This window comes from Xiphophorus couchianus, chromosome 2 (assembly GCF_001444195.1).
Source record: "Xiphophorus couchianus chromosome 2, X_couchianus-1.0, whole genome shotgun sequence".
Classification (NCBI taxonomy): domain Eukaryota; kingdom Metazoa; phylum Chordata; class Actinopteri; order Cyprinodontiformes; family Poeciliidae; genus Xiphophorus; species Xiphophorus couchianus.
The window spans coordinates 17,781,648-17,797,962 of NC_040229.1; the positions used below are offsets into that span (position 1 = coordinate 17,781,648).

The following is a 16,315-nucleotide window of genomic DNA, read 5'->3' on the forward strand; positions in this document are numbered from 1 at the left end:
TATCCAAGTATTGTTTTGAGGGCTTTAAAAAGGGTTTATAAAAACATACTTTCTGTATAAACATTCATTTAAAAATAATTCACAGTTAACCAATTCTTATGCACTAACTACAAGTGAATTGTTATAATGAATCAGTATAATGCTACTAGAGTACGAATTTACTGCAATACGAGTCCTGAATTACCGAAGAAATAAAATCTCATTACAAATATTAAAACATACAATTTTGCAGTGAAACTTAAAGCATTTTAATTATATACAGTACAGACCAAAAGTTTGGACACACCTTCTCATTGAATTCAATGTGAAACGTTTGGACACACCTTCTCATTGAGTTCAATGAGAAGGTGTGTCCAAACTTTTGGTCTGTACTGTATATAACCTAAAATCAAGAAAATTACCTCCATAATTTAATTAGAAAAACTTTTCAGCTTTATTTTACAAGAGGAAGAAAAGGAAAGCTACAAATAAGAAAAGATTTAATTACAAAAAGTCCTTTGCACAGTAATAAAATGCATTTATTGTAATAAAAATAATAATAAAATGTCTAAAGCAGGGATCTTCTACTAAGGTGAGAAGATTACCACAAGGAAGACATACAGTACATCTGAGAAACATGCACATTGAAATGGAACCAAAATGTTCAGGTTAAACACAATAAACCAACCCATAAAAATCTACATTAAAAAACGACTTTACCTACCATGTCCTTGATCAGGTTTATCTTATCATTTGTCAGTACGTGTATTTATCTGAAGAGGAGTAATTAGAAATCAGACTCAGTGTTTCTAGTATTTACCAGCTGAAAGTGAATTATTTCCAGATGAAAGTAACAACTCCTTATAAGGCACAAATCATCATCGATTGTCTTGAATCAGAAGGAATGAGAACAGCTGTGCTGTATTGCTTTCTTTTTATGTACGATTTTTAAAACATAATTAAACAATTGTGAATTTTATCTCTAGTTACATAAAAATAACACAAAGACAACAACATAACTTGCAAACTGCAGCTCTAAGTCTTTAGTTGCTTTTTCTCTTGCTTACAAATGTAAAAACATCTACAGGAGTGTGAGCTTTGTGTCCAGTCTCCTCTGCTCCATGTCAGTCAGACTTGTCTTTCTTTTTGCTGCCTCCTAGAGGAACTTTGTTGACTACTGCAGATCCAACCGCGGTCACGCCGCCAGCCACGGCACACACTCCCCCCTTCACCAGCCCCACTCCCATTATAGGCACGGCAGCTACAGTGCAGACAGCTGTCTTAGTGAGGTCCAGGCTCTTTCCTCCTATCCAAGTCACGCCACCCACTGTAGCTTTGGTGGCTCCATACAACCCCCCCGCCAACCTGCCGAACATCCCCGGTTGTGTCTGTGGGTGGTCTTTGTTGGCGTCTGATTTAAAACAACAAAACGAACATTTTGTGAATTGATTTAATCAACGACAAAAAGTTATAAATACTATTACTTTTTCTTTAATGATGAATTTGTTTCGGAAAGATGGATTGTTTACTCTGTGACTATGGGGGCATCTCCGTAAATAAAAATATCAATGAATAGTTAATTTATGTCAGTGATTTATTCAAAAGCATAAACACAAAGTGAAATGCTTCATTAATTTTCAGGCTAATTAAAAACTTACAAAAAATAGGAATATTAGATAAAGACAATAAAATCATAATTGTTTTTAAACAGAAATGTTATATTACAGCCTCCACAAACATATGGAAGACTGCTCATGTGTCAGTTGTCCAGCAGGCAGCCAATAATATTATGTACTATGTATAAAGAAGGTGAGCCACAAACAGACTTTGGTAATTAGGCTGGCTGTTCACATTAATAGAAGATGAGTGGAATAAAGAAGGGTAGTGGAGAAAGACACAGAAGCAAGAGGGATCATTTCAGCCTTGAGATAAATGTGAATCAAAGCCCATTCAAGAGTTTGGGGAATATTCACCAGACCTGGATTGAGACTGAAGTCAGTGCTTCAAAAGCTACCGCACAGGTCCAGGGTGAAGTTCTCACAGACAACGATCATTTAGGACATCATGCCATCTGCTGGCGTTGGTGAGTTTTTTTTTCTAAATGTTTAAACAATCTGGGAAAGCCCAGTTAAAGAGTTTGTGGATTTTCTAAGTTTTGATAACTTACTTTACATTTGAGTACATTGGAGGCATTTTGTAGTGTACTTTAAAGGAACACCTCAAACTGCTTTCTTGTGTCACATCTTGTAAAAAAAAAAAAAAAAAAAGCAAAATAAATCAGCAAAGGTATTAGAAAGAGAAGCGTGAACCTCCACAAGTCTGGTTCATCCTTGGATACATTTTCCGGATGCCTGACGGTGCCACATTATTCTGTTTTTACATTTATATGAAAGTATAAACACCAGGGAAATATCCAGCCATTGTACCATTCAGGAAGGATGAATGTGCTTTGGTGTCAAATGTACATATCCACCCAGAGGACAAATGCAAACAACCTTGTCAGGAGGCTGAAGCTGCTGAGAGTGTCGGTATCCACAATGAAACGCGTAATTCACCAACACGGCCTGAAAAGCCTGTCAGAAAAGTGGCTATTGATCTAAAAGCAGCAGCAACAACTAAATAAGATTACAGTTTGCAAATGCCTTCAGGGTTGAAGACATGCACTGCATTTCTACTCTTGTCTATGGGTGTCCGGCTCCATTACTCAAGGCCTGGTATCCTGAAAGTTTAGATGAGCCTCGGCTCCAACCACCTCAACACAATGTCAAAGTTCTGGAGAGGCTCGCAAATGAACCACTATTTGATCCAGGTGTGTTGAACCAAAGAAAAATTCAAACACACAGGACTGATTTTGAACACCTCTGCTATTACATTTCAGGGAAAGAGAGGGAAACTTGCAAACCCTGCAGTGAAGTACAATGAATGAACATTCTAGCAAACTACTGTGATGCTTGTAAAAGGACACCCTGAACAACTGACCAAAAACATACACTTAAAATGCAATGCTAAAAAACATTTCACTGCATGCTAAATTCTGACTTGGTGGAATATGTTGATGAAAAACGTTTCTCATTATTTTAGAAAAGATAAATAATTTTGCTCTTTCAAACTGAATCAAAGCAGAAAGGTTTAGTCTTATTTAATGACTGACACGGTAAAGGAACATAACTCTGAAACATGATGGAGCTTTTACTTGGAGAACAGTGATGGAAAGTATGTTTCCGTAATTGAAACAAGTCCTGTAGCGTTTACATATTTTTTCAGTGCTATTCATGCCTCTCTGTATATGACTCCTTAAATATGTCAGAGAAGTTCATTAGGTTTAGGTGATTCTTAAAGCTGGATTCCTGCATTGTAATTTAGACTCTGCATGCCTTCACATTAATTTAACCAAATCCAGCCTGATTATTTTTTCCTTCATTAAATATTAAAAAGTCAGTTTAAAGCAAAACTTCAACCGTGTTCTTGCCCTTGAGTGTCTTATGAGGTGCCAAAGGAGATTTAGAGCTCAGCTTACCTGTAGCTTCTGGCTCATCTGTATGGCATGCAGGCATGTCCTCAGGCACCTGCTCAGCCTGACTCATCTGAGAACAAACATAACAAAATTACTAAGGTGACTCAAGTAGTTACACGTATGCAGTGACAATTACAGCTGGAAGGATTTTTTTTATCTTCTTCAATAAACAGGTTTTACTTTTAAAATATGACTTTGTCAAAGTGCTGATTAAAGTCATGGCATAAAATAATTCAAGTGTTTTACATATCTACCCGTGAAACAAGCAAATACAACTTATTCCTTAAAAACCTTAGAGGTAAAACATATGGAAGGGGCTATAAGGTCATTAGAAAACAAATTATGCTTATCCATTTAAAGAAAATTATTTTATTTTTTTTACAATTAGGAGCTTTCAGACTTTTCCAGGAGTTAACATCCCACTATAATCCCCCCAAAGGTTAGACAATGTTCACAGAAATTTCATAAAAACCGACATGTTAGTATTTTGACTTTGTTCAATAACAAAAATCAAAGTTAGTAATTTAAGTATTGTCTATTCTGAGTTTGTGCTAATTCTGTTAGGTTATTACAATAACATAAAACATTAAGAGTTTGAAGAGGTTGTACTTTCAAGATTGTATGCAGTCAAAAGCCTTCACCAGAATAGACTAAATGTCCAAAGTGAGACTAGTATATAAAATAAAGTGGAGCTGAATGTCAGCACTACACAACAGGCTACTGTGAGCACACAATGTGTCAGAAAATAAAGGAGTGTGTTTTGGGTGTGCTACTAATACCAAAAACAAGGCCGACCTGTTTATAGTCTGGAACTAAGCTGAGCAACATGTTCAAATGGGATGATTAAATTCAAACTGATGAAAAACTCCTTTTGGGGTCATTTTGCTGGGATAAAATAAATTTACTAATTAATTCTGGATTTTGAAAGATGGCGAAGTTTCACTTTAGCATGTTTTCTTTTTTTTTCACTGAAAAGTTAGGCACTGAGAAATTAAGTTTTCATTTGTGAATCTCAACAGGATTATAAACTTCTAACAATGTGCAAGTGATTTTTTATACTACTATTCAATTACAACAGTTTACATAGAAGAAATTGACCCAATGTCAGTCTTTCACAGCATATTAATAGCAACAGAATTAACGGACATAATGATAATAAAATATTTAATATATTTAGACAATATCCATTCATCATGTTACATGCGTATCCCTATTAAGATTGTGCGGGGTGCTGGTGACTATCTCCTGCGGTCAACGGGCGAGAGGCGGGGTTCACCCTGGACAGGTCACCAGTCCATCGCAGTATTTAGACAATATCTAAATATGTATTTTGTCTTGACATAAACAAAAGTGCACTTTTGATATCTGGCTCTACTAGAATACATTTAATAAATGTTTGATGGTAAACATTCAGAAGTTATTAAGGAAGCCCAGGTTGCTTTAACATCAGCCTTTCTGGATAGTTGGGTCAAGTGTTGCTCATTTTCATCCTCACAACAAAACATCATAAATTCTGTATGGGTTCAGGTGAGTTTGTTGGTCAATCAAGCACATCAAGAATGTCATGCTCTAAAATTCCTGATAGGCAGCTGACTTAGGACTTAATATAACAATAAACTAACATTAGAGGATGAAGTGTTTCCACAATTCATCATAATCTGTGGAAGAACGCTGTATCACAAAGCAAGTTGGGTTTTGTGCTTTTTCACTCTTCCTCCAAACTCTTGGTCTTTGATTTTCAAAAAAGTAAACATGGTATTTATATGCAGAGAGAATTTCAGATGACTGAACAACGTTGCAGTCTTCATTTTCCTGAGGCTAGGAAAGATTCTTCTGAAATGTGGCCTCAACACCACAGGTTGGTCATCTCCGTGCTGCATTGAAGCAGTATTCCCAGATCGAGAACTGATTGCATCTAGTGTGCACTACATGGACATGCTTCTCAGTAGACTGGCATTTCTGTAAATTATTGGTCTTTTGTAATAATATGTTTATCGTACAAACTGAATTTCAGGTTTCCACTAACCTTCAGCCATAAATGAGCATATATTCTTCTTTGTGTAATGAATCCATATTACATGTTGGTGTCACTTTTTGAACTAAATAGACAGAAAAAGTCTGACAACCCTTCCGACATTAATAACAGATAATAGAAGGGATTGCAATAATCATGCAATCTCTGTCGCATAAAGAGACATGACATATTTTGCAAAACTGGACATCTAACTTCAGGTATATGGAATCTGAAGGCAAAATTTGCATTTTAAAAGGCTGCTCTACATAACTGTCGCCGTATTTAAGCCCAGATCAAAATAACACGTCCATCTAAAAGCTCACAACAGAACCTAAATAGAGATGACCGTCGTAAAAGACGACCACAAAGGGAAACTTACTCAGGAAGTGGCGTCGTGAATTAACTGATGGACGTTAAATCATTCCTTGAATGGATTTTAAATATATAATTGTACGAGTTTACCCCTCCAAAAAAAAGTAACAAACCAAGTCAAAACAATTTATGCTAGCTGCCTGCAACGTTATACGAACGTCAACTTCTACACACGTTCTCGTAGACGTTGTTTGACGGCTTTTAACCCCCAAATTATAGGACTTTAAAGACACGTTATCGCTCTGAGTGTGGTCGACGCCATCAACCACTGTAACTGCTCGCGCTTTAAGGTAAACGTGTAGAATCTTCTAGCTCGCTCGCACGTCACGTCACGTCGCTCGCGGATTTTCAACGGTTTTACACAATAACGTTCGACATCCAAACCTCCGCTTACTCTGCTGAAACTGAAAAAAGCGTCCGAGTTCGCCATGAGCCTGTGGTTATAATGTCATGGCTCTTAGTTTTCCGAAAAAGAAAAAGAAAAACAAACACTGGTTGTAGTCAAGTTTTCATGGCTGACTCGTTAAACAAAACTGATCCCTAACGGTCCAAAATAACACTTACCTTGCTGTAATGGTGGCTAGTCGAAAAAAAAGAAATCCAACGAGTTGTAGGATGATTGTGAGACTGAGTAAGTAAAATGATGAATATAAAAAAATATATGTTGCAGTCTCAAATTTAGAAATAACAAAGGTGCTGCAGGGAGTGAAGCTGGCTGGTGTTAACTGTGTTTTTAGGAGGAGGTTCTCAATCTCCACCCACAAAGCACACACACACACAGAGGTACAGTCTGAAAACTGGATCTCTGACTCTGCTGACCTTCACAAGCATGGATTTATTACATGGATTATCATAAATGCCTTTTTAAAGTGTATTAATAAAAGTGCATTCCGTTTTATTTAACTAATAATTCTGAACACATACTGCGGGATTCTTGGGGGGTTGCAAATGAAGAGATTAAATGTCTATAATTTGTAAAGACCACCTACTGACCCTCACACAAACTGTCACTCAGTGTGTTGACTGGAGGGTACAAAAGAAACCATTCAAATGAACTGAATCATTCATGTGTTACCAAACTGATCAAAATACAACAGCCCCGCCTCTTCCTCAGAGAGGAAGTGACGATTAGATGTTTTTGCGGCCTTCAAGTTAAGCTCGTCTCTTACAACGAGATGAGTCTCTACCATTCCTCGGGAATAATGTTTCTATGATAGATTATCGGAACCATAGACATGAATGATATGGTTGGCACAATGTGATCGGGTTCATTAATAATCCCCAACTGAGATATAAAATAATTTAACGTTGCCCATTAGATCTTTATTTAATATAATAAAATTATAGTAATATAGTAAAATTAAGTATGTCTTCTAAATAGGTTATTGAAGGACTCTGTATCCCTTAGACAAACCAAGGTTTTTAGATTAATCTACTTTCTTGCTATGTTGTTTTCTGTACTTTAGTAGATCTGAATCTAAGTTTATGTATCACATTCGTTATTCTTTGTCTTATAAACATGTCAGAGTCCCATAAGATGCAGAAATCACCAGCAGCATGGTTTCCCATGGTCTCCAGCAACACTTTATGACCTTTACAAAGCTCTAAATGTCAAATTCATCTTTAAAAATGTAACAACTGGGTAACCTTCAAGGAACATTTCATGAGAGGTTTCTTCTGTTTTCATAAAGTAAACTTTAAAGATTACTGGAGTACATTCCCACCAGGCTTTCTGAAAGTCAGGAGCAACTTTCAAAGTGTAAGCTTAAAATAGACACGAAGACTAATTCCTTGACATTAAACGGCAACGTCTTGAAATTTTGAAATTTATCTACAACTTTCACTCAATTTAGAGAAGCCCTGGAGAACCTCTCCTAAAGTTTTCCTAAAGGTCCTAAACTTTTGAAATGTAAGATGTAACATGAATGCAAAATCCTTTAAACGTTCACTGTGTAAACATTACATTTGAGAAGAACTCAAAAAATGTAAACTGGCTTTTTATCTGTTAAATAGCAACCAATAGCATACCTATAGGTTGTAAATAAATAAAATAAGTCAGGGTTAACAAAATTAATGATTTAACTTGCTGCTGGTACAACTGAATTTCCTTCATTGTATGGGACAATGAAGAATATTTCTATTCTATTCTATTCTATTCCAAACCAAAGTGTACACATAATTATTAGGAAGTTTTACATTTACAACATCTACCACAAAATCCATCTATTATGTATAGAAATTTAGCTTACAGCATGGTGGAATTAAAAGGCAATCACTGTTTATTCATTTATTTATTTATTTAGGATCAACACATTAACAAAAGATTGAACAAAAGATGAACAGCAGTTCATCGTCAAATTAGAATAACATGCATGAACAAGTATATGTTAAAGGCGGAAACACTGCGTCATGTGACTCCATTCTTGTTTCCCGCCTGTATTAGTTCTTGATGGCTTATTTATTCCACGGAATAAACAGCGGAGTGAGACCTCTGCTCCCTAAAACTTCTGTTGAGACTCCATGCAGATTTCCTGCGTGTGGCTGAGAGGAAGACGGACTAATTTAAAAAGAAGCAAACCCAATTCTGCCGACCTGAGCGCCACGAGTGACGGAGCTCCACTGTGGATTTTAGCGCCACAGCCGCTTAGCGAGCTTCCGTTTGGTTGTTAAAGCATTCAGGCTGAAGCGGCTCAGACCGCCTGCATCTCTCGTCGAGCGGTCTGGAGACAGGCAGGTAACTCCTCGTAACACCGCAATGGGAAAAAACCCAAGCTATGATTGGTCTAGGTTTCAATTTTCACGACCCCTGTTTACCTTTTTTGAAGTATTTCAGCGCCAACTTACCGAAGAATGGCGAAATATTGTATTCAATAGAATTTTTCTCCAATTCCTTATTGTCAGTTTTTAGCATTAACTTAAATATATTTATTGTTTATCTGTATTGCAGTTTATAGGGGCGACCAAAAACATTTTTGCTGTTACAGTTATGCCCCTACAGCTAAAAGTGTTTGCTGAATTGTCAATAAATCTGTGATATGCTCTGTGGTCAGGAGATGCTTTTGTATAATTTAAAGTGACTCAAAGCACAGAAGGCATGAACTCAAGCTTTCAAAAGTATTTGATTTGAAAAAAGGGTAATTCTCAAACACACTGTATGTATCTGCACATACAGACAAGCATACATTAATTGGTGGAGCAGATTTATCAGAGTAGTTTGGAAAAGAATTTAAATCCCCCCCCCCAAAAAATGGAGAAAACAAAAATATGGAGAAATATTTGTGTTTTCTGCATTTATTCCACAATGTATTGCATGTTTTCTTTTATCCTCCATTTCTTGTATTCTTTCTTTTTCTCTTCCTCATTTCCTTGCCTTTTGTTGGCTTACTTTCCTTGTCTTTTGCCCTCTTGTTTTTCCATCTTTGTTGGATACATGTTTTCTTTCTCCCTCCTACATTTTTTTTTACTTGTGCCTGTATTCATTCACTTTTTGTCTCTGTCTATCCTTCCCTTTTACTTCCTTTTGTTTACTTCCCTCTCCCCCTTCTGTTCTTCCTTGTCTTTTCCACCCTTTCTTTCTTATATCCTTCCTTCCTGCCCACAGCCGTCCCCACTTACAATGACCCACCGAAGAAATTTAACTAATTCAAGGCACTAAAACGATATCGTTCCCTTTGGGATTAATAAAGTATTTTTAAATTTAATTGTGAATATAGACCAGAATTTATCATTGGGGATGGTATGAAAATTCAACTCACAGCTAGCAGTAAACTCATTTATTGCTAACAATCCATTGTGTAGTCAGTAAATTACCTTTTGTAGTTGTTAGTTTTATTTATTTATTTATTTGAATTAATGTTTGAATAAATGTTTCCATGAACAGTTCCTATGTAGTGACCTTAAACTACCAGCAGGTGTCAGTGTGGGCTTACACTGCAGACACTCGGCATGCTTTTGTTTTTGTTCAGGATCTAGAAAAGTTTAACACATTTATAATATTGAGACATGGTTGAATGTTTTAATTGGTAATAACTCATGTACTGCTTGTTTACATTTTATTTAAAAAAAACAAAACTCATGTTAGTTGCAGAACTGCAGCATTTTAATTCTCCAAGTGAGGATTTTCCCCTTCACATATGTTTGTAGGTAAACAGGAAAAGTGTGTGTAGCTTTTTAAAGAATATCATCATAAACATCACTTCTACTTTTTATCTTCTGCAACAAGAGCGACTGGATAATTACTGTTCAAGAGTACTTAAAGCTGGAATTTGCTAAAAAAAAAAAAAAAAAAAAAAAATGTATTCTCTTGTCTTATACCTTTAGAGAATTGACATTGATTTCTGATATGTTATTAATTAAGTGCTAGTGTGTCTTTTGAGGGGCAACTAGACAAGTCATTACTTAGCCATCGACCCACTGGGCCAGTTTAACTCCGCCGCCACCACCCACCTTCCTCTGTGTGTGAGCAAACAACATCCTAACACAAATTAGGACTCGGCGCTTTGTGTCAATAGAGAGGCCAACAAAGATGCTACACAGAGTGATATGTCATTAGCGAGCAGGTGGGGAGGGAGAACACAGAGCCATGGCCTCTTCAGCAAAGTAATGAAGAGCTTTCCATGGCGACCAGGCTGCTGGTCGTTGTCCCCTGGGTTAGGGGTACGGGGGAGATCAAAGTTGGCCGTCCTCGACTCCTCTGTGAGTGGAGGGTTAAATGGTGGGGTTGCAGCAGAAAAGCACCTCATTAAACTTAGCCAAACCTGCTTTAAGATGCAGCTGAGCTGAGCCCACAGACTCCAGCTCCACATTTTAGCTATTTGTCTCTTTAAAATTAAATTAAACTGTAGCAATAATTTGCAGAAAGTGGAATCTGAGTGAAGATACACTAAAATCTTCCTTGCAATAACTTTACAAGGATAATTTTTCTATTAAAAATAACGAGGCTCCATCTGAAAATATTGTATGAGTTTATGGGGTCGGAGTTCATAAGTTTCTTTCTTATTCCTATCCCTTTTCGAGCAAGATAAGATTATTGTACAAAAATGTGTATTTTGCATTCCTTGTTCATGTGTGTAATTTTATACTTCTATCATGTTCAAAATAAATAAATATAAATAATCCTTTAAAAATGACATGAATGCTCAGCGCTTTACAAAGTGAAGAGCATCAGTGAAATTCTGCCAAACGTACATCAGAACGTAAAAAAAAAAGTTTTCAAACCAGTCTGACCATCCATCCATCATTTGCTTGCATTTACCAAAACTGAAAACTATTTTTTGTAGGTATCAACAAATGATGTATCCTTTAAATTTTGTTTTGAGTTGAATAAAAATCGGATAGTGTTGAGGGAAAGCGGAAATGATCTGGTGATTCTTTAATTTCTGTTAAAAACTGTGACTTTTGTCAAAGGGAGAATATAACTGATTTGTCTGATTTGTGCATCTCCTAAATTTCATCTGCATAAAAGATGGTATGATAAGATTAATTGTGATGAATTGATTTATTGAAAGGATTAATCAATTTAGTAGTTGATTAATCCTTAAATGGAGTATATATACTCCAAAATATAGCATTTCCTGAAAGAACAACACAATCAGAGCAGTGATTTAAGTCAAAACTGTACAAAATATATACATTTTGCATTTAAGATAAAGAAAAGTCTGTAAATCTGTTCTACCCATAACTTCTCACTCGCCTAGTTTTAGCTTCATCTGTTTCAAATTCTGCGTATTCTGCAATAAAATGTTTATCTTCTCAATGGGAATCAAATTATTAGTTTATTTGAATCTTTTAATGTATTTCTACATCAAATACATGTAGAAATACATTAAAGTAAGACCACTTAAAAAAGGTCTTACGTGGATAAATGAAAAATCTGCAGAATGTGTGAATTTTCTCCTTTTTTCTTACCGCTTAATCATCAGAATAGTAGCTAATAGTAATCCATTTCTAAAATAATTTCCTCTGCAAGCAGTGTTGATAATTATACTATTGAGTGTCTTTTAGGTAAACACATCAGTATTTGCTTAAAGTGTTCTCCGGTTTCGCCCTGTTAGCTGTGTCTTTGTTGCTTTAGCACCAACTTGTTGCCCTCTTTCTCTTGCCGGCTTTTGGCCTTTGGTCTGAACCTCCAGGATTTTGAAAGGATTATCAGACAGCATGACTTTTTAGTTGAGGAGATGGTGTGGGGTAGTTTTGAAGGTGATCACTGAGGTGTTCCCAGTGTTTTGAGGCGCTCTTAATTAGATAACTGTATCCCCTCGTATGAGCAGCCGCTATCCTGGTGGTCCTGTTATGGGACACGCAGATTTTCGATCTGGGAGATCTGCAAGAGCAAGTAGTGTGAAAGGGCAAGTAAGTAGGGGGGCTTCTAAATCCGTATAATGCCCTTTGTCATTTATACAAGGATTTATTTGTCATTAAAGAATAATAACAGCATCTGCAGATATTTAGAGCTTTATCTAATAAAATGGAAGGATTTCAGATGTTTTGAACAATTGTATTTACAAAAAATTACTTTTGTGCTCGTGCGAAGTAAAAGAAATTCAACTTATCCAACTGCGACCATACTTGGTGAGGGTATTTGTCCTGTTAAGATGCTGTGTGATGGTAGCTCACACCATCTGTGAGAAACCTTAATAACTGGGCCTGTGATTTATTGCCTGTACTCAGCAGTGTCTTTTTGAGAGCAGACCAGACAAAAGCAGAGACCCTCACCCTCCTACTGTTTTTAATAGTTCTGTAGGATGTGAAGGGGCTGGAGGGGGCTGTAGTAATGCAGGGGCTTCAGTCTTAAAGGAGTAAAAAGATTGAGGACCTTAACTGAAAGTAGGGAATTGGGATGGTTGTCTCTTCTATTTCTTAAACGCAAGATTTATCTGTTTTAAGCTCAATAAATAACTTTCTAAAAACTGAATTTGATATAATTAAATTGCGGTTTTCTAGTATTAAGGCTTTTATCTAATAGACTTTTCACATCCTTTAACTTGGTCTAGATTTTCTATTCTAAAATAGCTTTATTGCCCTTGGGTTAAAATGTTGTTAAAGCGTCTTTGGGAGCAATTCCAACCTCGAGTCTTCTTGGGTTTCTCTCTACAAGCTTTGCAAACCTGTAGATCTTCTTAAGCTGTCAGGCTAAATGGGAACGGTCAGTAGACGGCCATTTTAGCTTTTTCCAGAGAATTGTATTCAAGTCCAGGCTCTGATTGGCCCACACAACTCAAATATATCCAGTCTGCTTTGTTACCCTTGCTCTGTGCTTGAGGTCATCATCATAACAGAAGATTAATTGCCTTATTTTTCTTGACAAATCTCTGTCTTTATCCGCTAATCACCAAAACTAATCACCAAACTCTTGGGCTGGCCGATATGGCTGATAAACTTATCATGATATATGGTACTAGACAGTGACTATTTTTCTTCATACATAACACCTTTTTTAGTTCATCACATCAGACAAATTTGTCTTTTTAGGGTCTTGCCATTTCTATGGTGGGTTTTGGTAAAGTTAAGGTGAGTGGCCATGCGCCCTTTAATCAGTTTCTTCTGTCTGGCCGCTCTGCTGCAAACTCCTGATTGGTGGAATGAATTAACAATGGTTGACCTCTGAAAGAAACACTGGAGCTCCACGTCAGGTTGCTCTGCTGTGAGGTTTGTATGACATACATGCAGGTCATGCCTGCATGTTTGCAGTTAACAATAGTCACCCTACTGTTGCCAACTCAGTGACTTTCTTACTATATTTCCCCGCTCACCCAGCTGGGTTTGTTGACTCTTATCAACTTTTCTCTTTTTCCTCATCCCACCCCTCTTTTTAACTCTCACTCCCTCCCCTTCACCTCTCGGCGCTACGCTCCGCTTTCCCTGAACAGTAAAGCTGCCACAGCTGTGGACTGTATTAGCATAGCAGCTATGGAGAGAATGAGGAGGGGGCTAAATATATTGCAGCCATTAGCTTTTGTTCGGCTGTTGACAGTTTTAAAACATTTCAGCTTCCCCTCTGTGTAAAGACACTCGGGAGAAAAGGATGTCGGGATGATTTCAGTGTAACAGCTTTTTAAATACAACACGAGGAAGAGGAAGAATGGCAACTGAAAAATAAATGACTGAAAACATTTTGTATCTAATAAGCCTGTTACATTATTAAAGTTAGTCAAAAAACCTTTTTAATTCCAGTTTGTTTGGAAAATAAAATGTCAAGTGTAATCTTTGAGTTTTGCTTTGCCTTCTGGATCAGAACTTGTGTGTTTAACCACATTTCTTTCCAGGACAAAAACACTGAAATAAATTGTCCTGCCATTTCCTTTCATCAGAACTATGTCAAGCCAACTCTTTTGTGTGAAGTAGTTTTTCTCTTCTGGACAAACCAACCAAGAGAACTTTTGATGCTGTCATTAAGTTGTACTCATTTTCTCTTCTTTCCTAAAGAAAACATTACTGGCGCAGTGCTAATTTGTTTAGCTGTGTCTCGTTCCTGAATAAACTGTAGACTGAGATCGTATCGCAACTGGATTGAGTTCAGATTAATTGAATATTAATTGGGAATTGGATTTCTTAAAAGTGAAAGTAGCTAGATGTAACATTTGTTGTGAATCTGTAATGTATAAAAGAACTGAATGGAAACTAGAACTCCCTGTTGTTTTTACGTTTTACCAGGTGTTGGAATGAACAGGTCCAGGTCCAGTAGGAATAGAAAAGTTCCCCAGCCTCCAGACACCAGATTAACCCGCAGCTCCAGCTCCCAGACCAGGCATCCGGAACCTGCAGAACTCCAGGACTCATGGCAGGGTCCTTGTGGAAAGCAACGAAGGAAGCAGCCTGACTCGGCTCTCGCTCAGGACCTCAGCCTGATCAGTGTGAGCAGACTGGACTCTACAAGGTGAAAACAAGCTGCTGTAGCCACACGCTTTTAAAGTAGAACTAATAGAATAGGAGTAATACTGGATTTATTCCCCTTCATTTTTGTTGTGGTACTAAAATAAGAATAAGGCCTGTCAGTGTTTTCGTAAACTAGACTAGGACCTTTTTATTTTTCCTGCAGTAAAGGAACGATGTCCACAGCTGGCAGTATTCCCATGCAGGCCTGTCCGTCCTCTGAGTCCACATCTGATCAGATCGTTCCATCTTCATTCCCGGTGAAGTCCTCTTCCCGGAGCGGCCTGTTGTCGGTGGCTCGGCTTGTGAAACTGGGCCGTTGTAAGAACATACTGGTGGTGGTAGGAGCAGGAATCAGCACACCCAGCGGCATCCCAGACTTCCGGTCCGTATCTCTCCTTTATTTCCTGTTTTTGATTTATGACTTCACACCTAGTCAGTGTGGTCTCAGCTGTGGAGTTATTTTTAAATCTTGTTTTTTATTCTTACTTTGTTTCTTTGGATTACTTTCATGACGTGTCTTAACGAGAGCTCTATGTTGTTTCCAGGACTCCAGGAACAGGTCTCTACGCCAACCTGGAGAAGTACAACCTCCCTTACCCTGAGGCCATTTTCAACATCGACTACTTCTCCAACGACCCCCAGCCTTTCTTCTCCTTGGCCAAGGCTTTGTATCCTGGCTGCCACCGTCCCAACTACATCCACTACTTCATCCGCATGCTCCACCACAAAGGTCTGCTGCTCCGGCTATACACGCAGAACATCGATGGGCTGGAGAACGGTGAGTTAGGACACAGACAAACATCCAAATATCTACCACAGCGTTCTGACGCTGTCTCAGACTTTATTTATGCTTTTATTGTCCATCCCACCTTCCATCTTTCCTCTTTTTTTCTTTTCAATTTATTGTCACAATTTTCCTTTTGTGCTTTTATTCTTCCTTCCTTTCTTTCTCATAGAGTCTGTGGTTTTCCCTAATTCTATATTTCAAGCCAAAACATTTCATAACCTCAAGTACCTAAACTTTATCTAGGACCTTAATCACTTTAGTAAAGATATTTAATAAGGTACATAAAAATGAAAAATAACTTTAAGAAATACAGTTCTTTATAGCTACAAGTTATAATTTACATACTTAATGAATAAATTCCTATTAGGTATTCAATGTTTTTATGTGTGACATCATTTAAATATATTGAATTAATAAATATACACCATTATTTAAACAGGTTTATAATTTATTAAAGATGTTTTTTGTTTTAAAGCTAAAATGTATACTATTAGTTTCACATTTTCTTAATCATTTCAAGTTTACGTTGTAATTTGTCATGAATTAATAGAAACTGTCATTACAGACTCAGAGATATGGAGGTTCAGTCATAACACTGCTTTGACTTTATAAACATGGAAATTTATGAAAGAAGTAGTTTTTTGAAACTACTGAGATTTGATTATAAAACAATAACTCAGTAAAGCTGATTTTAAAAAACAAAGTATTCATTAGAACTGCTTTCTCCTGCCTCTTGACTTGATTTTCTGCCTTTGTCTCAGTAATTTAACGTGGC

At 37.0% G+C, this 16,315-nt stretch overlaps 2 protein-coding genes across 6 annotated transcripts in view; one reads left to right on the plus strand and one right to left on the minus strand.

Annotated features, from left to right (window-relative positions):
- Positions 1-462: 462 nt before the first annotated feature.
- On the minus strand, positions 463-6,632 carry tmem263 (transmembrane protein 263). 2 transcript variants are annotated; one of them, XM_028033549.1, is made up of 3 exons: positions 6,444-6,632; positions 3,497-3,563; positions 463-1,390 (listed from the first exon to the last, which is right to left on the minus strand). In XM_028033549.1, exons 2-3 carry the CDS (start codon positions 3,561-3,563, stop codon positions 1,104-1,106), a joined length of 354 nt encoding a protein of 117 aa, XP_027889350.1. In that variant the 5' UTR covers positions 6,444-6,632; the 3' UTR covers positions 463-1,103. The 2 variants fall into 2 exon arrangements, with proteins under 2 accessions (XP_027889350.1, XP_027889358.1); XM_028033557.1 differs by lacking the exon at positions 6,444-6,632 and adding an exon at positions 5,887-6,222.
- A 1,702-nt stretch (positions 6,633-8,334) lies between these two features.
- LOC114156786 (NAD-dependent protein deacetylase sirtuin-3) overlaps positions 8,335-16,315 on the plus strand; it is a 10,888-nt gene continuing 2,907 nt past the window's right edge. For 2 of the 4 annotated variants that reach the window (XM_028037284.1, XM_028037298.1), the window contains exons 1-4: positions 8,337-8,613; positions 14,532-14,754; positions 14,917-15,135; positions 15,299-15,531. In XM_028037284.1, coding sequence (XP_027893085.1) covers positions 14,540-14,754; positions 14,917-15,135; positions 15,299-15,531 — 667 coding nt within the window. In that variant the 5' untranslated portion in view covers positions 8,337-8,613; positions 14,532-14,539. Of the gene's footprint in view, positions 8,614-14,531; positions 14,755-14,916; positions 15,136-15,298; positions 15,532-16,315 lie in introns of all 4 variants that reach the window. The other 2 variants (XM_028037292.1, XM_028037310.1) reach the window with 2 other exon arrangements.